Source organism: Nannobrachium achirus (genome assembly GCF_963921795.1).
Source record: "Nannobrachium achirus genome assembly, chromosome: 7".
Taxonomy (NCBI): Eukaryota; Metazoa; Chordata; class Actinopteri; order Myctophiformes; family Myctophidae; genus Nannobrachium; species Nannobrachium achirus.
Genome location: NC_137816.1, coordinates 17,760,799 through 17,774,606, shown reverse-complemented (window position 1 = coordinate 17,774,606; position 13,808 = coordinate 17,760,799). Strand labels below are relative to the sequence as shown.

At 42.9% G+C, this 13,808-nt stretch overlaps 2 protein-coding genes across 2 annotated transcripts in view; both read right to left on the bottom strand.

The window, feature by feature from the left end:
• Positions 1-286: 286 nt before the first annotated feature.
• LOC308288608 (replication factor C subunit 1-like) lies at positions 287-2,305 on the bottom strand (the record flags this gene model as incomplete). The annotated part of the gene is made up of 1 exon (XM_080730079.1): positions 287-2,305. The coding sequence occupies one exon, from the start codon at positions 2,303-2,305 to the stop codon at positions 287-289; it is 2,019 nt and encodes a 672-aa protein (XP_080586205.1).
• Positions 2,306-3,667: 1,362 nt separating this feature from the next.
• The window catches only part of tspan15 (tetraspanin 15), a 73,866-nt gene continuing 63,725 nt past the window's right edge, over positions 3,668-13,808 (bottom strand). The window contains exons 6-8 of the mRNA XM_080730625.1: positions 10,833-10,883; positions 9,842-9,958; positions 3,668-7,465 (exon numbers count right to left, since the gene is read on the bottom strand). Coding sequence (XP_080586751.1) covers positions 7,292-7,465; positions 9,842-9,958; positions 10,833-10,883 — 342 coding nt within the window. The 3' untranslated portion in view covers positions 3,668-7,291. The remainder of the gene's footprint in view (positions 7,466-9,841; positions 9,959-10,832; positions 10,884-13,808) is intronic.

The following is a 13,808-nucleotide window of genomic DNA, read 5'->3' as shown; positions in this document are numbered from 1 at the left end:
CTATTGGACCTCAGCTCAAACCAATAATGATTCTAGAGTAGCACACACCTGCAGAGGCATACAGATGACCTCTACAGAATCGATGCCTCTTGCCGACTTAAATATATATCACTTAGACATTGGGATGCAGTGGTGAATGTGGAAGAGAACTCCAACTCAGAAAGACACAGATGACTCCACGACTTTGTCGCAGTTGTTACAGAAGCCTTTACAAAGCATTCCTAACAGTCTGTATAGGGGGTTTCCAGGCCCTAGAGGAGAGGAGGACTTCAGGTCCGGTCATGGCTCACTTCTTGGCCTTGCCTGTGGGCTTTGCCCTTCCTGAAACCTCTGCCTTCTTCTTGGGCTCCTTGGTGGCCTTGGCCTTTTTCAGTTTGACCATGCTGTCAATAGTGAGGTCCTCCTCCTCCACTCCCTCTGCATCCTGCTCCATCTCTGCACCTCCCAGCTCAGACTCCACCCCTCCTCCGCCACGTCGGCGCTTCTTCACCGACAGCAGGGAGTAGGGCGTCAGGTGGACCTCGCGGTTGTATGCCCGAGTGAATGCTGCTTTCACCTTGGGGTCCAGTTTAGAGTAGGGGTCAGGCTTTCCACCCCAGACGCTGATCTCCATGATGTTGTCCACGTCTTCCTTGATGAGCTGGTAGTCATCCAGCAGCTGCACAGCCTGGCCGGCTCCCTCGGCCCCCAGGCTCTGGAGAGGGTTCAACAGCGCCCCCCGCAGGTAAGGCAGGTATTCCTGGTTCACTGCCTCTCTGCTGCTCAATGTCTTTAAGCTCATGTGTGAAGCCAGCTCCTGGATAATACGGGAATGTTTGCCGGTGGAGGAGAATTTGCCCAGCCAGCTTGGGAAAGTGGGGAACTGGTTCATATAGCCTCGCATCAGCTCCCCTGGTAACACACTGGCATAGACGGCCTGGGTGGGCAGTAGTGACCAGGTCTGTCTAGAGCGGATCTGTCTGTCCACCAGGTCTCCGTCACAGATGGAATCAGCCGTCTTACTGAGCAGCATCAGGTGGGACTTCAAATTACCACAGGCGGCTGCTGGCTGCACATGCACGTAGTTCTCCTGGACAAAAAGCGGCGCAAGTGAGTAGTCGTGGAAAAAGAGATTGCTCTTGTCTATGAAGCTCATTTTGGCAGTCTCATCCCCTGAGGCAAAGACTTTCCTGCAGACATCAAAGGGGCCCATTTTCATGTCCTTACGGGCATTGTCGGCATCAGCCTTGCACTGGTCAAATGTCATCACCTTGTCCTTAACAGACCACATGCTCAGGTTGTGGATCACCTGTCGGATGTCCTGATTGGAAGCTAGGATTATTTCGTTGAGTGCTGTCGGCGGAATCTTGATGCCCTCCTTGAACGCTATTGACATCATGGCTCCCTTGATCTGCTCCACTCGAGGTCTCTGGACACGCAAATCGAAACAGTAATTGGCCAAGGACCTAATCTTTTGGTGGTTGCGATCGTTGCACATGAAGATGATTGGGATCTTGGTCTGTTTGATGAGGCTAATCATCTCCTGTATTCCTCCCCGGTCCTCATTGCCAGCCATACCGTCCACCTCATCCATGATAAGGACATGCTTGTTGCTCACCGTCCGAGATGTGCCTGTGAAGAAGTTCTTGATGCTAGTGTTGTTGAGTGACTCCGCGATCACCTCTTTAAGGCTGTTCTTACTGCGGGTACAGCTGGCGTTCATCTCCACGTAGCTATAGCCCACCTCCTCACAGACAAGTGCTGCTGTGGTGGTCTTCCCCACGCCTGGGGGTCCAGACAGCAGAGCCGCTTTAAATGTTGATCCATCATCTCTACCGCCGCTTCCAAACTTACCAAACTTTGCTACTGCTGGTTTAGCAGATTCCCCTGCCTGGTGTTTGTGCCAGTTTTGTAGCCAGCGCAACAACTTATTGGCACAGCTCTGGTCCCCCTGCTGGCCAATAATAGCCTTCAGAGAGCGGGGACGGTACTTGTCCACCCACAGCAGACTAGCTGCATCACCGGATCCGGCCAAAGAAGAGGAAGAGGAGGAAAGGGCAAGTCCCCTGGAGTTGCCCATGGAGGGTGAGATTTTCTGGGCCGGCGGGGTGCTCTTCGAGTGGTGGTTTGAAGGAGGTCTGCTCTTAGAGGCCTTGCACTCAGCCTCAGCAGCATTCTCATACTTGGACTTCTTCCCTGGTTTGGTTCTGATCAGTTCCTTTTCTGTCTTGGCTTCTCCGCTGTCTCTGCCTCTCTTCTTGCTGATGTTAACCATCACCTTGCCCCCGTAGCGCTCAATGAGAGACTTGGCGTCATCCCTCTCCATGGACTACAAGAACGTACTTTTACACACCCCTCCAGAGAGTTTTTACGTTGCTTAATTCAGTATTTCGATATTTGATATTCATCTTATGAGACTTATACAAACCCAAACTCCATTTTAACCATGGAGGATTCATCAAAAAGACTCGATTCTGGTGACTGATTGTCCTTCTAATGTGTGAAGGGGATGTGTTTTTTTCCATTTCTTTTTATCTGTAATTATCTGTGTCCCTTTTATGCCCAAATATGAAGTTCCGTGTCAGGCATGCCCAAATATGGAGTCTTTTGTGCCCATACAGTATAAGGAGATACCAGGAGATTGGGAGTCCTGGACAACCACATATCCGAACGACTCGGGGGTGGGCTCCACACTTCCTCCAGCTTGTGGATGCGCGTGCCGAGTTTGAAGTCGGTCTGTCCCATATATGCACATGACAATACAGTATATGGGTGTAGCGGTCTGATCTTTGGGTGACCGGATCTCCATGTGCCTATTTATGGGCATATCTGGTTTGTTTATGGTTATGTCTGAATCAGAGAGACCAATTTTAATATAGGATATACTGCTTAATCCATCCACATCAAAAACAATTAATTATTCCATAAATCAGTGTTAAGTCCCAACATAAAATCAATGATAAACCAGCACATCTTTATAATCACCATCAGTTACACTCAAACTGTTACAGTATATGGCTCAATTAAACAATGTAAGACGATGTGATCCGAGCTGAATCAACAGTGAGTAACGTCTCTGCTTAATAAAGAAAGCCTGAAGTTTCCAGTCCATAAACAGAGACTGAAAGCATCATTATTGAGTGAACAATGCCCTGGCCTGAGTATATCTTTGTGACAAGGTCCATGTATCGTAGATCCAATTGGCAGTGGTTTGATTCTATAAATCTACAGTTAAAAACCTAGTGCTACAGTAATATTTCAACTTTTCTCAGGCCACTGTGACACCGACCTGGCTAATATATGCAGCTCTCTCTCAAAGCGTGGCACTTTTATAACCATACTTTAAGAGGACAATGAAACACCAGTGCAACAGTCATACTAATTAAAGTACATCAATATCTCAATACTCACTCGCTCACACACACACACACACACACACACACACACACACACACACACACACACACACACACACACACACACACACACACACACACACACACACACACACACACACACACACACACACACACACACACACACACACACACACACACACACACACACACACACACACACACCCCCCCCTTGGTCTTTATAGATGACTACAGTCAAAATAGAACACATCTACATCACTTTTATTTTTTATTACCATCAATCATGAAAAAAACAAGATTGTCTACAGTACATACGTTTGTTTCCTCCAAGTGTATACTTCTTTTCACTCAATGGTCTGAGAGCCACTTAACAGTGCAATTCAGAATAAAAATGTTTGATGAACACCTAGCCAAAAGTGAACCATTATTGTCTCCCTGTGCTGTAAGACACTACATGAACGCACTGACAAATGGCCTTCATAAATGGCTTACAAAAAATTATAATAACTGGGCTAAAATATCCCAGTGCCATTTAAAACTTTACAGAATTAACAAAAACTACTTTGGATACATCTGTTAAAGCTCTCTAAAGTTTAAAATGTTCTCTTAAGAGTTTTATTGCACACTTACTATGAATAATGTCTGTGCAACGTAGTTGCAGAATACTAGTGCCACTGATTTCTGTTTAGTTCATGATGAGGAAAAAACAGCAATGGACATTGAAATGTAAGTTATTCCTTCTAGAACTCAAAAGAAGGTTGCATCGGCACTTTGGTGTTGCATTAATAATGGTGATGTAGAGTCCGTAAAAAAATAAAAATAAAGATTCAAATGTCCCACTTCACACCAAGTAAAACAAAACACACACAAACTCCAGTAGTACATCATGTACACAGCATGCCAAATCCAGTAGTACATGAACACATAACATGTGCTCTCATTCACAAAAAAAATACTACAAAATCATTTTCTCAACAAACAAAATAAACCCCAACAACCCATTCTTTTATATATAATCTGTATCCCAGGTAAAATGGTATTTATACTGTAGTGTATGTACACTGATGCTTCAGTTGACATAATATATTTAAATCTGAGATGCCATTTCTTGTCAGTGCCATTAAATCCCCTATTAATAATTGGAATGTCATAACCGAAGGTGTTGTGTGGTGAGAATAATGTGTCAGACTGTGTTTTGTACAAGTCTGGTGTATGAGCAAGCTTTGACTGTGAAGGTTCAATCCTTTGTTTCGTTAAGGTGAGACAGACAGAGAAGCTGCAATTGATTTTGAAAATAATGTTTTGACAGCATGCCACTGAGCAGTAAAACGGAACAGGTACAGTGCAGTGTTATGCCTGTACCTGTTAAATGGACTCTTTAAAAAGCACTGAAGCGGTATAACTGGTGGTTTCTGAAGGGGGCAATACATCTTCACAACAAATGCTCCAACTTTGAGCATGTCAAAATACACTATTATTTTGAATCAAACCAGATTGTGTGGGCGATTACAAATCATCGCTAGCGGGCAGAAACATCCATATTTCATCTTTTAACGTTTTTTTTCCCCCCATAAATGAATGCCCAATTCCATATATGAAAGTGTCAAGCAACATTTTTAAATATAGCTGAAACGTATAAACAAAGAGCTTGTGACTAAATAAGAAATACAGTGTTGGACAAGGTTTCCGACCGACTGCGATGGCAAGTTATATAAAATTCTAGCTTTTCATAGATCTAAAGTGAGTTACTTCTCGCATTGCATGGAGCTATACAGCAAATGCTTTGACAACATACTGTATACGTTTTAGATTTCAAATCATCTATAAAACTTCACTTAGTTCTACATAGTGGTTTGGAGTGTACAGTAGTGGTTAGAAAGGAGTCAACAGTCATACAGTTGTGGACTCTGAACAGATGCCACAATGGCCACTGGGATCGTAGGTCACTGCCAAGTACCAGATTGGCAGGGGCAACTTGGCATAATTGCCGCATAGAGCCGTATATTAACTAACCAGAGAGTAAAACTTCTTCTGTTTTATAATCATTACCGTTACTACCTAAGTAAGATGATTTGTAATGCCACTGCCAATATGGTGGCAGCGTTTTACTGTAGATCTAGATCAGCGTTAGATAGGATAATATACATAACGTTTCAGAAACGGTTCTAAAGGGATCCTATCTATGGGTTAGAAAGGATCTACAAGGTCAGCCTGTGGATCTGCTATTTCTGGTGAAGCGACTGCGTGAAGAAGGAACGGCAGATCGTTTCACTATAAGAACAGAGGGTTTAAGTCCTTATATGGAGGTAGTTGTGGAATCCATGGGAAGAGAACGCTGTGGTGTTGCTCTGGGTTGGTACAGCTGACATGAAAACACTGGAACCAAACGCTAAAGCAACACAACATTGCCATTTTTAAACACTTATGCTTTCAAAAATAGGTGATCAATTAGCTCAGTTCACGTTAAATAGTTATACATTGTGAGCTTGTAGATCCGATATTTGGGATATTTCTTATTTAAAATAATAATAAATAAAAAGTATGTATGCATGTGTATTATGGCACTGTACAACGACTGGTTTGTTCTGTGCCTTTAATCTGGTTGGGTCACAGTAGAGCAACACATTCAAAATACACTCGAGCTATCGCATGGCTTCCCTGATCTGTATTACTGTAGGTTACTGTACATCAGTGCTGGAGCAACCACTGTAAACATCTCTCTTGAATGTTGTACAGTACAACGTAATAGAAATCTTGTCAAGCTAAACCGTCTCTGTCAGATGATCTTGCTATGCCTTCTGACAACTGAAATGAGGAAATAAAAAAGAAGTTCAAAAACCTTCCTCTCAGAAATGGGATGGTTTCCAAGGTTATCTTTTGGCATTTGTGCTTCATATAATGTTTTTAATGAATAGAAAATAGGGGTGGTGGTGGTGGCGGCAGTAGTGAGGGGTTGACAAATGACATGTCTTGTGCTTGATTTCAATCAGCCAGGGTGTCAAAATGATGTATTTCTTTCAACAGAAAGCAGTTGAAATTCCTTTTTTGTAAAAACGATACCTGTCGGACCACCCGCTGGCCTAGCGGTCCAGGCGCATACCACATAGGGCTCTGATGCATGACAGCGCATCGAGGGTTCGAGTCCCGATATCGACAGCCTTTGCTGCATGTCACTCCCCATCTCTCTCCCTGTTTCCTGTCTACCTACTGTACTATCAATAAAGGTAAAAAGACCCCCCCCCAAAAAAAAATATATATATCAAAATAAAAATAAAGATACCCGTCAAAAGGGATGTTATAGTATTAGTGTGTCGGGAGATTCACAAGCTAAATCTTGATCTAGTAGATCAGCTGTTTTGTCTATTTTTGAAAATGTTTCCCCAAAACTGGGCCGCCATGGCTATTGGTTAAAGGACAACTTTAGTTTTTTACAACAAGGGTTAATATTTTAGATTGTAATTAAAGAATATAAAAGAGGAGTGTTAAATTGATTTCATTTACTTCTTTCTGTTGTTTTAGAGATTCTTATTTCAGTGGTTGGGGGCATGCGTACAAGTGGCTAAATAAACTTTCATGGTTGGATGTGACTTATGGGGACTAGAAGTGTTACTGTAAATAGCAATAAAGAAACTGCTGGCTTATTGTGTCTAAAAAGACTTATTTACCCACTTGTACGCATGCCCCCATGCGTACGCATGCTCCACATTTTAGCACGGTAAACACGATAAAACTATAGAACGAAGCAAATGAAAACATTTCAACACTCACCTTTTCTTTTCTCTAATTAATATCTAAAATATGAACCCTTGTTGTAAAAAAACAAAGTTGTCCTTTAAAGTGGTTAACTGACTGAGCCAGCAAGCGGCTCGATTGAACTCAACAGCTTTGAATGTAAGCGGAGGCGGAGTCTGTTGTGGATCTGTTCTTCATCTCTGTCAGTCGTCTTCAGGCAAACAATTGCACCACTTGGACACGCGGCTCTGCTTCTTGCCTCCTCCCTGTGGTTGGTGTAATGGCTGTCCGTCTACTCTGTCCATGTACCGGCCGTACATGATGATGGAATCTTCCACGCGCGTGATGTATAGCCAACTGACGATCACGCCAAAGAACTAATGAGAGATTGGAAAAGAGGGGAGAGGGATGAAAACACAGAGAGAGAGAGAGAGAGAGAGAGAGAGAGAGAGAGAGAGAGAGAGAGAGATAGAGAACTTTAACTAAACAAACTCACTAAAGAAGAAAGATGCAGACATCCCTTAGGTCCCTGATGTATCTCATGTGGCTTGTCAGCTTGTTCAAAGCTGCTCATTAAAAACCACAGAAATCTGGGGGTGGAAACCATAGACTGTATAAAAGATATGGACAAAGCGAATAGTCGAGGACCCACATGGCCAAAAGCTCAAAGAAAAGAGGGGTACCTGTGATTTTCTGCCGTACTTTTTATTTCAGTTTTATCTATTAGGTTGGTCATTAAGGTCCACAGAATGAGAGGCCTGCTCTGCCGGAAACATCGCGAAAAAAAGTTATGGCCATTTGTATATTCACTGTCCCATTGACTCCAATACTGTGACTACACAGGAAAATAAAAATATTAAAAAAAGAAAAAACTCTACTTTAAGTAGCAAGTGAGGGGTCAAACTGGGGGTTCTTCATGATTCTGAATCCATTGCAAGCATTTGTTTTGCAAGAAAAACATTCCTTGGGCTACATTTCGACCCGAGAAAATGGTGAAAAGTGATGAGTCATCAAAAAAAGTTTTAAAAAAGCTGAATACTGGGTGAGGAAGGGTCTGATTCTACGGATCTTATAGAGTGTGAACCTACAGGACCGGGTGACTGATGCAATGTGTGCCTTAAATGATAGCTGGCTGTCGGAGCCAAAAAAAAAAAAAAAAAGTACCTGCAGAGTTGCTCAAGGAAGCATAATTGGTCCTTGGTATTATTTGTGTTGTAATTAAGGACATGAATGAAGCCTGCTCATGTCCTTTATTTTTTATCTAGATTATTTTCCGGGGACAGGTGGTGAGTGCCTAGAATCAGTTAGTCTCAATCTTGTTTCAAGGTACAATTTAAAAGGTGTCCAACCTTTCTGTCCGATGTAACGGACCGTAACTCCAGGATAAAACACATTCGATCAGAGTATGAATAGTGAGTTGATGGCTCTCTCAGTTATTGGCAAGCAAGATCCATGCTAAGTCCCCACAGTAGCTAGATAAGACCACCATGAGGATACTCCTCAGCATTAGTTCAATGCCCCTTTGACAACACATGCCTAACTTGGCACAGTGGCATAGATTTTTTTTTTTTTTAATAAACTACAGATAGCCCAAAATAAACCAGTCCTTTAACTCTCCCCAAGAACCTACATTGGCCCTGACCATTTTAAAGAACTACTGTAAATTGGCTCCCTGTTGAAGGTAGAATACAACAACTGAGATTCATTATGGTCTATAACATTTAAAAATGCCCCAAATATTTTAAACGGTTATTTCCAGTATGTAACAGACTCCCACAGCTTGAACAGAAGGGCTAGTGTAGCTGATCGTAAACCTCCAAAACCTAAAAAGGTGAGAAACTCATTCCAAAACACAGCGGGTGGAATAAAATCCCAAATGAAATGAAATTTGCCCAGTCTTTGAACAGTTCATCTGTCAAAGAATTGGCTGATGATGGGCAAGTTAGAATAGAGCCAGGGCCCCTGGTTGGTCTGCACTGGACCTTATGGCTGGTATTGGGCATTTTTAAATCTAATGTTCTATTTTTTATCTTAATCTCTTGTAGTGTACATTGGTTTTATGACTGTCTTTGTTGTTGAATGTTATTACAAAAGTGATTATTTTTACGAAATCCCCAAAAAATCAAAAAAATCAAAAAGCCCATCTGCAAGATCATACCACGTCACATCGCAACATGTGAGCATCAGCTGTACAGTAAATTGCATACTTTCATAATTGCACAACAGTGTCGCACGACAAAGTATGAGGCACAAGTAGTTAAAGAATGACCAATAGGAATGGAGGTTTCTACCCAACAGTGACGTGACAATACTCAGCGGTATTGTCGGGGAGGGGACTCTATACTCTGTGTGTGTGTGTGTGTGTGTGTGTGTGTGTGTGTGTGTGTGTGTGTGTGTGTGTGTGTGTGTGTGTGAGAGTTTGTCTAGCTATACCTGTACTTATGGGGACTAAACGCATGCTCACACAGTCACCAGGGGACCTCTGACAGTGTAGGGACAAAATAGTAGGTCCCCACAACGGTTAGGGTTAGGTTTAGGGTTAGGGTTAGGGGTTAGGTTTAGGGATAGAGGTTAGGGTAAGGCCACAGGACCTGCATAAAAATGAATGAAAGTCTATGTAATGTCCCCACAAGTGATGTAAATATATATATATATATAGTATGTGTGTGTGTAGTGTGTGTGTGTGTGTGTGTGTGTGTGTGTGTGTGTGTGTGTGTGTGTGTGTGTGTGTGTGTGTGTGTGTGAGAGCGCACCTGAGGCAGCAGTATCCCTAACAGTAGTCCAGCCATAGTCTTATAGTTGTCCATCAGCCAGATGAAGACAGCGTCAGTACAGCCTCTGATGTGGATGATATCGACTACGGCCAAACGCTACAGGAGACAAAGTCCTTGGCTGTAACTTAGTTGCTTCATCACATGTAGCTACATCACTTTTTAAACAGCATCCACACAGACAGAAATTAATAATCAGTCAATACTTCATCTACAAATCAGGGACGTGCTGGCCATTGGGAAAAGCGGGATAACTCCCGAACGGCCAGTTCATTCCCGGCTGGTCCAGGCCTGCCATTAGGAAACAAATTAAAATAAAATGTCGGCCTTCGTTCCATTTTGGGGGCTGGGCAGCCAACAAAGTAAATAGTCACTGTCGGGCAGAAAACCTCGTATCTCCAAGTTTCAAATTTGCAAAGCCCTGCTTCATCATACAAGGCTGTTACACAAAAGTTGTGAAAACAGCAGATCTACAAGCACACAACGCCTCGCACCACAAGGCGTTGTGTGCTTGTAGATCGGCTGTTTTCACTAGTTTAAATAATTTTTAAAATGGTTTTTGACGTACAAGGTTTCCACCCGACAATGACGAAATATAACTCATCTAATTGGCCCACTGGCTTGTCACTTGTCATGATCTGAAATGGCAGCAATCTTTGAGTAGCAGCAGCGCTAGAGAGATCTCTCTCTATAGCGTGCAATGAGGGCCTCTACAACTCTTTTTCCTGGGCTGAATCAGGGGCCCAGCACGTCCCTGCTACAAATTGTTCAATTGTTTTTCTACTTCTACTTGTCTTTTCATCATTATTATTGGGGAGGGCACCAGAGATGTTTTATGTCAATGCAGTGCATGTTTATTGTTATAATACATTTTGGCTTTCAATTACAGGAAGGCTATTTGTTGCATGGTGGCCTAAACCCGTGGAAGCCCCACAGGGGGTTAGAATACATAAGTGAGTCATAGAAGTCTTACCTCTTTATCCAACACTTTGTATCCACACAGGGTGTTCACCACTTCATTAGGCTAGAGAGAGAGAGAGAGCGAGATGAGGAGGAAGAGAGAGGGATGATCATTAATCAGATAGATCCTTACGCCTCCGCACAGCTTAGTTCAGCAAGATGATTCTCACTGCAGAACACATTGAACCATGTTCTGAATAGGTCACTTTTTTAAGAGGTAAACACAGCACCACGTCCACTACAGACTACAAATCACATGTCCCATCCTATACATACATATCAAGAATAGATCCAATGCAAACACACTCACACCACAGGGGAAATCACTTCTCTCCAGCCTGTCAATGTGTACAAGAACTGCAGAACGCTGTTGGTATTTGTCATGGAAAGGCACATACAGTGTGTGTGTGTGTGTGTGTGTGTGTGTGTGTGTGTGTGTGTGTGTGTGTGTGTGTGTGTGTGTGTGTGTGTGTGTGTGTGTGTGTGTGTGTGTGTGTGTGTGTGTGTGTGTGTGCGTGCGCGCGCATGTACGTTACTGCTTACAGTACAGTATGTACATATATGAGTGCATATTTGTGTGTGTCTGTCTGCATTTTCTGCCTTTGAGGTCATCCAAGCCTGACTTTGAGCTTACTGTTTTCCATAATCAAACATGATAAAGAGGCAATCTCCTTGGCACAGTGGCATGAGTGCTACCAGCAGGCCCTCGCTGCCAAGGATTAGCAGGAGGCAGACAGCCATAAAGGAACTGTTGGAGGAGTGAAGCTTAGCTGGGGAAATGACTTGCTATTGCTAGGTTTTAAAGAAACAATGTTTGTACAGAAAAAAGCAACATTCTGTTAAAGGGACAGTGCCGCCAGAAGTCTCTATCACTCGCATAGACATTGAGTCTGTTATGAAAGACAACTGTGCACAAGGTGGGGTTAAGAGTCATGCTAGGGCTCATTGTATTATTAATCTACTATCAAGAACCACTGTTCTAAGTACTCACACAAGAGGAATGAGGTCAAAACAGAGGTGAACTTGAATACACTCACACACTTCTCACAAACGTAGCATTACACTTCTAGTAGGTTTGATTCAGCTTCTAATTTGCCACATCTATATACCAGGTACAGTCCTATTCCCAAGCGGCCGCTCTACCTCCTGAGCCACTGCATACACAGTACACCCCTGTAATTATAAATATTTTCCTTTCCATTAGCATATGGTACTGTTTTTTTGGCATTTGGCTTTGTCTGTATGCATGTACATATGTCCCCACTTGGCTCAATGGCCAAGCTTTGCGGGATACTTAATGAAATTAACTCATGAAAAGCACTGCTCACTTCACACTGGGTGTGATTTTTCTTCCCACATGCGAGCCAAGTCGATACCAAATGGTGACATGAAACGCTTTGAAGACTCAGCGAAATACCTTATACCACCTTCTTTTTGACCGTCAAATCACATTCCTCCCAGCGCTATGTCCCTCCTTCCTGGACCATTTCACTAGGAAATGCGTCACCATAAGGAAGTGGAGAACTTCTGTTGCAGTGCGTCTTTAATGAAATTAACTACTCACACACGCACTTGAATCTCCAGTCCCACAATCAAGATTTTGCTGCAGAGTGGGTGTGTCACGCACGCACACGCACACACACACACACACACGCACACACACACACACACACACTTTTTCTTTTTGTATCTTCCCTTTATGAGGATGTCTCCCATATAAACTCACTTTAGCTGAAATGTTCATGAACGTAGCTGCCCAGTGCCCACCTGAAAATTATTCCATTGCACAAACACTCATTTTTGTGCTTTTTTAGTGTAAGTGGTGGAGAGAGAGAGAGAGAGAGAGAGAGAGAGAGAGAGAGAGAGAGAGAGAGAGAGAGAGAGAGATAGAGATAGAGATAGAGATAGAGATAGATGGTACCTTATCTTCCAGATGGTGAGATAATAAACTGGCCCTCAACAGAACATGCACAATAACAACCAGATTGCCATGGCTCTTCTTCTTAGACTGAGGATACCACTGACAAATACAGATTATGGGCCACATGGCCACTATTGGTTCCCATGACTACTTCTAGTTAATATTGAAAGCAAATCAGGGTGTCACAGGCAGACTTGGCCCCCAACATAAGATGGTGGTCATTAGATTTATCTCTAAATAGTGCATAGTGCATACTGTAAGTACTTCTTTTCAAAATAACTGAATTTGCTGTAGAGGGGTGATGGACATGGTGTGAGGCCTGGTGATTAATTCCCTCTCATTGGCTTTAACCGCTATAGATCTCACCCTACGTTTTAACAGCGGGCAACAGACTGGGCGATGTCGTCCAAAAGATAAACTATTTTCGTGTTTTTGGGCGACGTCACATCATCACCTGCTATCGCCAGTAGTTGCTGGGTGCCATTGACAATAACGCACTTCCGGGAAAATACGTCGACCGTATTTTCTAAGGCACTGCCTTAGATTGCCCACACCTGGGCCCGTTTTGGAGTGTTTGAGAGTGTTTTTGTAGACCGTGGACAGAGTAGGAGCACTCTACAGACTGAGAGGACTTAGTTTTTTCCCCCAGAGGGGGGCAGAGACTTTTAGTTGTTTTTTTTTTCCTTTAAATGCCCTGGCCACTTGCCGGTGGGGAATTAAACAATCTGTGTTTGTTTATGTCACTACACACACAAAGCTCCCTCATACAGCCAGAGCATGTTAGGATTCTTAATGATGCTTATCTTTCTACTTTTGTGTACCATATGTGGCCAAAAATGTCCTTACTGTTAATGTATAGATTTGAACTCAAGAGTGTACAAATGTAATCAAATGCACTATTACAGGTCCATTTGGTTACATCTGTACACTCTCTTTGATTGTGATAATGGCACTACTGTGTATATATACCCGGTGAGATAGTATCTACTGCTTATTGCAGCTGTTTATTGTTGCAAATTTGAATTGAAAGTGAAATTCAAAGAACCAGAGGGAATGGAGGAAGCAGAC